At 41.8% G+C, this 8,368-nt stretch overlaps 1 protein-coding gene across 4 annotated transcripts; it reads left to right on the plus strand.

Annotated features, from left to right (window-relative positions):
* Window positions 1–1,136: 1,136 nt before the first annotated feature.
* adck5 (aarF domain containing kinase 5) lies at window positions 1,137–8,339 on the plus strand. Of its 4 annotated transcripts, none has more exons than XM_030063348.1 (15): window positions 1,137–1,347; window positions 2,136–2,227; window positions 2,343–2,492; window positions 2,585–2,660; window positions 3,514–3,714; window positions 3,794–3,934; window positions 4,209–4,322; window positions 4,399–4,530; window positions 4,622–4,705; window positions 4,805–4,886; window positions 5,500–5,578; window positions 5,673–5,764; window positions 6,156–6,408; window positions 6,881–6,997; window positions 7,101–8,339. In XM_030063348.1, exons 1-15 carry the CDS (start codon window positions 1,318–1,320, stop codon window positions 7,201–7,203), a joined length of 1,746 nt encoding a protein of 581 aa, XP_029919208.1. In that variant the 5' UTR covers window positions 1,137–1,317; the 3' UTR covers window positions 7,204–8,339. The 4 variants fall into 4 exon arrangements, with proteins under 4 accessions (XP_029919208.1, XP_029919209.1, XP_029919210.1 ...); XM_030063349.1 differs by having other exon boundaries at window positions 1,138–1,341; XM_030063350.1 differs by lacking the exon at window positions 1,137–1,347 and adding an exon at window positions 1,791–1,829.
* Window positions 8,340–8,368: the final 29 nt, after the last annotated feature.

Genomic DNA, 8,368 nt, shown 5'->3' on the forward strand with positions numbered 1-8,368 from the left:
TGCAGCCAAGTAATTTGACATATCTGAACAATTTTTTAAAAAGTAACGTAATAGTGAGTTTTCCTGGTAATTAATTACTTTGACAATGATGTAACTCAGTTACTAACTCAGTTACTTTTTAGTAGAAGTAACTAGTAACTACACACATGCAGACCATGCGTCATTTTTATGCGGCCCACCACTGTCATATAATAAAAATATTATTATTCTATCTAATTATTGACTTTCAGTCTGTGGACAATTCATTTCTATCACTAACATTTTGTGAATGAATCCTGTTTATTTTATAATCCAAGGGAGTGTGATATGGCCTAATTTCAGTATTAACCTCTGAGCAAGCTGCCCATTCGGTTCACATTTTGGGAATGAAGCCTCATTTTGTTGTAACTTGATCATTTCATCATTAATCATTGCAGGACAATCTTTTATTCAGTGAGGTTTGGCCTTGGATGGAAATGTAGCTGTTTTCTGTATGTTTCATTAATTTTTACACTATTCATGTAGCCTGTGACATTTGTGATGCAGACAGTCTGATTGGATTTTTATGGAACTCAATATGGATATGAAATAAGAAACATTTCAGTCAAGGTGCACCTTATAAGACTTATTTAACTTGAGCTTTTATTTAACAGTCACGATTAGAAAGTGGAGAGAGCCAAGAGATATATATGAGCCAAATTAGTCTGACCCGAATATTTTTTTTTTATTATTGTTCTATTTTAATATTACTTTAATTCATGTAATTTAGTATTAATAAATTGTGCTTGCGCCCTATGTTTGTTCACATCCTGTGCATCTCCTGGGGGCTAAGCCCCACCTGTCCTTAAAACCTAGTGACGCCCCTGGCCATATTCATTAGGAACAGGTGCCGGGCCAATAAATTAACTGTATAATGAGAAAAAAGTGTGCAAACTGCTCCGACCACCTTTAATTGGTGGCTCAGACGGATCAGCTAATAATTAAAGGTGTCACTGTTATTTGACATCTATCATCACCACATTACGCATATTGGTGATATTTGCACACATTTCGTGCAAATACACACAAGCGCACTTTGCATTTCCCAGTCCAAAAGAACTGGTTTTAATCTGTTCAACAGGATTTAAGCGAAGACGGATCTAGGCGGGAGTGAGTCCTCTTATCTTGCGTGTGCACTCTTTGGCTTAACCAACTAGTAGGTAGTAGCTGAGCGATATCTACGCTAGTGTGGAGAAGTGAGGAGGTTGTTCAAGTCCAAGGTTACGTTGAAAACAGGAAGGATACCCCACGTATTTATTCATTTGCCGTGACAAGAGCCGTGTGGTGAATCGAGGGAGCATGACAGGGGAGGCGTCCACAGTGGTAAATGTACAATGTTTAACTATATGCCAAGTTATTTGCAGCTCGGTTTGACGGCAGCGTCAGCTAATGTTAGCTAATAGACCAATAGCTAATAAGCCGGTCATATTAGCAGAAGACATCCAAGCACAGATGTCAGGAAACACAGAGAGACGGAATATATATGTATAGTTTCTGGTAAATGTAAATGACAGCTGGATATGTGAGCATGGTGACGTGTGCCATTTTAAAGCAATAAGGCTTGTTAAGCTGCATTTTTATTACGGTCGGCAACTGCAGCTAGTTTTAGGGTATGGAGTTAAACGGTGATGTGCAGTTTAAAATTTGACCCAGCAGCTCCGTGTTGTTAAGAGTATCGCTCCACATCAGATCAGACAAAACATTTGCGAATCGTCCCCATTTCTACTCATTCGTAGTGGTGATGGGAAAGTGTCCTCTTGCCAAAGTCATGTCGTCCTGCTCAGTGTGGAAGTGACAGAGAGTCGGAGCTGGTTTGTGTCAGGTCCCTGACATCAGTGCTATCTGCATATCCATTTGTCAGTGCTGGAGACGTTCTGTCCCCCTCGGTTGCAATGTGCAGATAAACATCAAAGTGTCTAGGCTGATTGCACTGGCCTTGATCTCGACAGCTCCCATCCTCCCTCTACCCTCCAACAAGCACACATTTGTTCCTGTGTTGCCAGTCAAACAGACACACATGATTCAAAGCAACTGAAGAAATGCCTTGTTAGTTGATTATTTTCTTTAATAATGTATGTGACAAGTCTGATTCTCATGTCCTTTCTCACTTGTTGCAGTTAAGGTTGTGTATGCATCACATGGCCCTGCTCCGTAGGTGTCCGCGTCCTGGCTCCCGGCTCCAGATGACCAGATCCTTCAGCTCACTCAGGTGCCAAATGAAGGCTGGCAGCACACAGATTAACCTCCATTCCACAGCGGCGGTGTTGTCTTGGTTTCAAAATGGGATAATCACCTGTTCTTTTTTTTTTTTTTTTTTTTGTCAGGGAAGGGAAGCGCCGAGGGCTGTTATGGAAGACATTTGTTGGCATCTCTGTTGGCGTGCCCGTGGTGGTGGGAGTCAAGTACGCTGTGTCAGAGCCTCGAGAGAGGAGGAAGATGAGGATTGTGTTCGAAGGATTCGGCCGGTTCTTTAGGCATGTCTGTGTAATTGTCATTATCGTTGCTGCAGGTAACGAAACTGTGACCTTTGTGAGTTAAATGGAGCGTCTTATCTCTGTGTCCTCAGATCTCTCTCTGTCGGACTCTTAATCTCAGTAGATTATTGGTGGACCACAAATGTGGCACTGCGCAGCCTAGATGAGGTAAGTTTTGTTTTGTTTTGTTCCATGTGCTGCAATCAGTCAGTCCAATCATCACAACAAAAGGTATCAGTCCAACAAGTGTAACAAAAATGATAACACATGAATGAACACACACATTCTATAAAGATTGCATTCCATAACACACTAGCATTGAGAAACACCTCTTTCAATGATTAGCCCAGACACTGACTGTCATGCATGGGGACTGATGTGTGTTTACTGCGAGTACATTTGTCATGAAGCTCACGTGTCAACTTTAAATCTGTTTTTATGAGTCTATATTCCAACATACATCATGCTATTGACATCTACTTTTTTAGAGTGGAGATGCATCCTGACCACTAGTATGTTAAGTTTGAGAGCTCTCTGACCTTCTGCTCTGAATCTGCATGAGTTTACATCTAAGCAGTCCCATACAGATTGGCTTTGTTTTTCATCTCCGTTTGTTAAGGTAATGCATGTAGTGAAATATGGACCAGTTTACCCAATTTTGCAGTAAAACATTTTTAAACAAGAATCCATATCATTTATGGGAGACATTAGGGATGCTAAAACATTGTTGCATTTTGATCCAGCTCTGGAAGGAGTATCTCAAAATTTTGTGGTCCTTCCCACTAGCCCAGAGGCAAGCAACCATGTACCACGGAGAGCCGAGAGTCTGCAGGTTTTCTTTCCAACCAAAAACTCCACCAGGTGATGTCACTGATTAGTTCTTCCTCTCTGCTTGAAAGTGAGGTAACCAGTGAAATCACCTGGTGTGGCTCTTGGCTGGAATGAAAACCTTCAGACTCTCGGTTCTCCATGGCATATGGTTGCCTACCCCTACACTATCCTATTCTGTCCCCCCTGCTAGAGCAGCCCATCCTATTTGGCTGGGATGTCAGCTTGCCACCAGAGGGCAGCAGAGCACATGGTGGAAGGAGCTGTGAGGAACGGAGGAATATACATCAAACTCGGCCAGGGTCTGTGTTCCTTCAACCACCTGCTACCCCCAGAGTACATCCACACTCTGCAGGTCCTGGAGGACCAGGCCTTGAACAGGAGGTACAAAGAGGTGAGAGTCACAGTCATGGCACAGGATTTTAGCAAAAGTACACGATGAAAGTTCTGAGATCGTGTTTGTTGTCTGACAGGTGGATGCTCTTTTCCAAGAAGACTTCAACAAAACTCCAGAGCAGCTATTCAAAACGTTTGACTACGAGCCCATAGCTGCTGCCAGCTTGGCCCAGGTTCACAAGGCAGAGTTGTTTGATGGGACCCCTGTTGCAGTGAAGGTGAGCAATAGAGCCCGAAATCAGCATTTTGATTCCCATAGAATTTCATTGTCGACTGTTGCACTTTTTAGGGTTTCTCTGAAGCATAAGCTGTTTGATACTGGCCTTTAATTTAAATTGGATATGCACTGGTCTGGACCTCTGATCAATTTGATGGATATGACTCCGTTTGATTGATTACATATTCAGCCTTTTTGACTGAGCATCATCACAAACTTGACTCTCAGCAGCTACAGTGCAAAAGTGAATAGAATTGTATTCTCCATTGTCACAGGTGCAGTACATTGACCTCAGGGATCGGTTTGATGGCGACATCAGGACGTTGGAGATCCTCCTGGATATTGTTAAGCTGATGCACCCCAGTTTTGGATTCCGATGGGTCCTCAAGGTCAGGAAAAAGATTGATTAGAATTTTGTGAGCTACTTAAAGGAAGCTGCTTTGCCTGAAACTGTAACTGTTGTAGGACTTGAAGGGGACACTGGCTCAAGAGCTGGACTTTGAGAATGAAGCCAGGAACTCTGAGAGGTGCGCGGAAGACCTGAAACATTTCAGATTCATTGTTGTGCCCAAAGTCTTCTGGGAACAAACCAGTAAGGTGAGCGAATATGAATGATAGGGAACAACTTGATAGATTTCTCTTCCAGCCTTGACTAAAACCATCTTCCATTTGCTTGTTTCGATTCAAGAGAGTGCTGACAGCCGAGTTTTGCGAAGGTTGCAAAATCAATAATGTGGAAGAAATTAAAAGACAAGGACTAAGTTTTAAAGATGTAAGTTGATGCTGTCGACACCGTGAATGATACTAGCAGAATTACGATTGACACTGGACACTCTGATGTAAAACGTGCCGTTTGATGTGTGGTTCTCAGATTGCTGACAAACTGATCCGGACATTTGCTGAGCAGATATTCTACACTGGCTTCATTCATGCTGACCCCCACCCTGGCAATGGTGGGTACATTTCTGTGAGTGTGTGTGTTACTAAGCGAATGAGTATCCCCTGACTTGGAGCCAGCTTTAATTACAAATGAACATGGTCACACTCATAGTTTCTCTCATCCTGTATCAGCAAGCTGGATGGTTGGAATGACATCACAGATCTCTAGTACAATCTCCAACCCACTGAACTTAAATGGAAGAGTTTGCTGTAGTCATCTGGCTGGTGTGATTGTGGTTAGTTGATAAAGTGACAACAGACATATGGGGCTGTAAAGTGTGTCACAGATTATTATGAACTCGCTGCTCTATTGCAGAGTTTAAAAAAAAAAAAAAATCTTGTTGCCCCTGTAACCTGCAGCGCTGAAATGCTGATGTGAGCCGATCATTATTCAAGTGTTAGATGACCAACAAGTATCTGAGCAGAGGGAGTAAAATGAGAATTGTTATTTCCTGGCATAATTCTGAAAATCTAACAATGGTTTATTATAGAAAGATGGTTTCAACAAAGTCATAGGCGAGGGACATTTTGAAATGTGAGCTACATCTAGGCTAAAATTTTACTTGGCAGCTGATTCTTTGTTGAATCGACTGGGTAATGCTTATTCACAAATATCATGTTCTGCAGTTCTCGTGAGAAGAGGTGCTGATAACAAGGCAGAGTTGGTGCTGTTGGATCACGGCTTGTATGAATACCTAAGCCAAAGGTACTGTGTGTATTTATTTTAGTACACACAGACTTTATGTCAGTTTGAATATTACACCAACAGCTCTGATGTGTGATGTTTTTGGATCTTGCAGGGACAGAGTGTCCCTCTGTAAACTGTGGCGGTCCATCGTCCTGCGCGATGAAGCGGCCATGGAAAAGTACTCCAACGCCCTCGGGGTCAAACGTGAGGACTGTTTATTATTTATTTTCGACAGAGTGCCTTTGACTCTAGCAAGTCACAAAATTAATCCAAAATACATGCAACGTGGTGTTTTCTATTTCAGTTGGATGGAAACGCTGATGATTGTCTCAATATTGAAGTCCAGTATAAGAAAAATATAGTTGTCCCTTTCAATAAAATCAGTGAATATGACAGAAAACACGGATTGGATTTTTGGGTACTCTACAGTTTAATATTTGCACAGTTTCTACCCCAATCTGCAATGATAGAGAAGTAATTTTCCTTGATTTCTTATTGTCATTTATATGATGCACATTACCGCTTCCAGTTTAAGTTTCAGAAAACTCCAGAAACAGGGAACCCTGAATGATTTCGTGGCCTGTTTCCTCTGCAGAGTACTTCCTTTTCTGCGAGATGCTGCTGCAGCGACCAATCAACATGCGGGAGCTGGGTCTGTCCAACATCCTGAGTCGAGAGGAGACGACCTACATGCGCGACATGGCCATCAACCGTTTCGAAAGCATCATGAAGGTGCTGAAGTCTATGCCTCGGCCCATGCTGCTCGTCTTCCGCAACATCAACACCGTCCGGAGCATCAACATCACACTGGGAGCGCCGGTGGACCGCTACTTTATCATGGCTAAGAGGTTAGTACAGCTCAGTCTGAGCCTCTGCAGGGAGCACAGTCACTCTCGCTGTGGCAATAAATAAGAGTTTCACTGGCGCATTAGCACTAAATTATCTTATTAAATTATCTGTTATCTTTAATTTTACAATTCTGAATGTAATCTCAGAGTAATGACTTTATTGTCAGATTTGAGATTACCTTATACTGTGGGAAAAAAATCCACTTCAGGTGAGAATGCAAAAGTGCACCAGTATACAATGATTCTTGTATACTGGTGCACTTTTGAGAGAGGATGCTTCAATTCATTTTCCCCCATTATATCCCTCTATCAAGTGACATTAATGTACTGTTATTGGTCTGTGTGGATAGGATTGTTGATCAGTGCCAGTGGCTGTGCACCCAACTAATTATGTCAGTGCCGTCAAGAACAAAGTGTAATACTTGATGTTATGTTGCCCCAATCCTGAAACACTTTGTCCCTCGTTTTGCAGTGCGGTCCGAGGCTGGGGGAAGATCCAGGCAGATCGACCGGGGATTCTGCCAAAACTCTGGGTTTCCCGCTGGATGTGGACAGCCTGGGAAAGCCTCAAGTTTGAGCTGGCTCTGAGGTAAGACAGGTTGGAATTATGACAGTTCAGTTGCTGTTTATTTTGAGCATGCCTGTGTGTCTGCAGCTGCTGGAAATGAATTAATAATCTGACTCCTTCACAGATCAGAGATGGCATTGATGTCTCTGACACGGACATTTGTGAGCATGCTGTCTTACTTTGGTCTTATATCTCTGGACGCCGAGATGTACGAGTACCTGAGATAGACAACAGCCCACTGTCCTCCACCTTAAAAGGACCAGAAGTTAAGGACCTATTTAAAGCACGAGTGAATGTAACTCAAAAAATGGAAAGAAAACACTGAGGACATTTTCGTTACCGCTGCAGTTTGACTGCTAGTAATGGTGCTACTTGAGTTTCCACTGTTTCCACACCAAATCATGTCCTGGACTGTGGTATGGCAAATTGGATCTTGAAAATGGAAAATGAGAATGTAGATGCTAAATCGCAGGACTTCACAGCACCAAAACCAACGCAGTTTCACACAAAACCAGGCTACCAGTGCCACTGTGTAGTCTCAGTGCTGGAGACAAATGTTTTTACATTTAACACACCATTTTAAGTTCAGTTGGATTACATTTATTTAACATGTTTTTCTATGATTTTAAGTCATTTAAGATGTGGTAGTATGACTTTAAAAGCAACTTCTTTTAAAAACCAAATTTTGAAGATGTTTTAAGTAGCAGTTTTTACATTTTCAGAAATTTGGTGACTCTGGAAGACATTTACTTGGCCATGTATTCCCTCGGGAATTCTTCGTAGCAACTATTATCATCTGGCTTGGTAATACAGAAGAGCGGTTGTATTCAGTGAGAATTTTTATTGATACCCTGGCTGCAAACAAGCAAGCTGCAACTAAGTTAAGAAGTCATGATTAACGCCATCCCTATGGGAGTGGGTTTAAATCTTGAAAAGAATTTGTGGTGATATGAAAAGTATTAGAGTGTTTCATTGAGAAGCAGCAATCTCTCCATTCACGCTGGCCTTTGAAATATTTCAGATCTAAAAGTGCAGCATCAGTGAAAGCAATACAAACTGGTAATGTTCGTCTGTATGAAGTATGCTGATGTAAGAATTAGCATGTAATAACCTTTGTGTTAGATAAACCATTTCAGGGTTGTGTGTCTTAGATGAAAGCCATTACAAACAGGAGGCTGCTGGTGTGTTTGTGCTGTAAGTCAGGTCAATATTTTACTTGTTTAATTTACTTCACCTCCAGACAGCTTTGTGTAATCAAGTTTGCACATGTTCAGAAAACAATCCAACTCCCGCCAGCCAAATGTTTTTAAATTAAATGATTTTAACAAAATGTTACTAATAAAATGTCCTACCTCCTTTTCTATGGCATGTTTGTCTTTAACACTTTGAGCT

The sequence above is a fragment of the Myripristis murdjan genome, chromosome 11 (assembly GCF_902150065.1).
Source record: "Myripristis murdjan chromosome 11, fMyrMur1.1, whole genome shotgun sequence".
Taxonomy (NCBI): domain Eukaryota; kingdom Metazoa; phylum Chordata; class Actinopteri; order Holocentriformes; family Holocentridae; genus Myripristis; species Myripristis murdjan.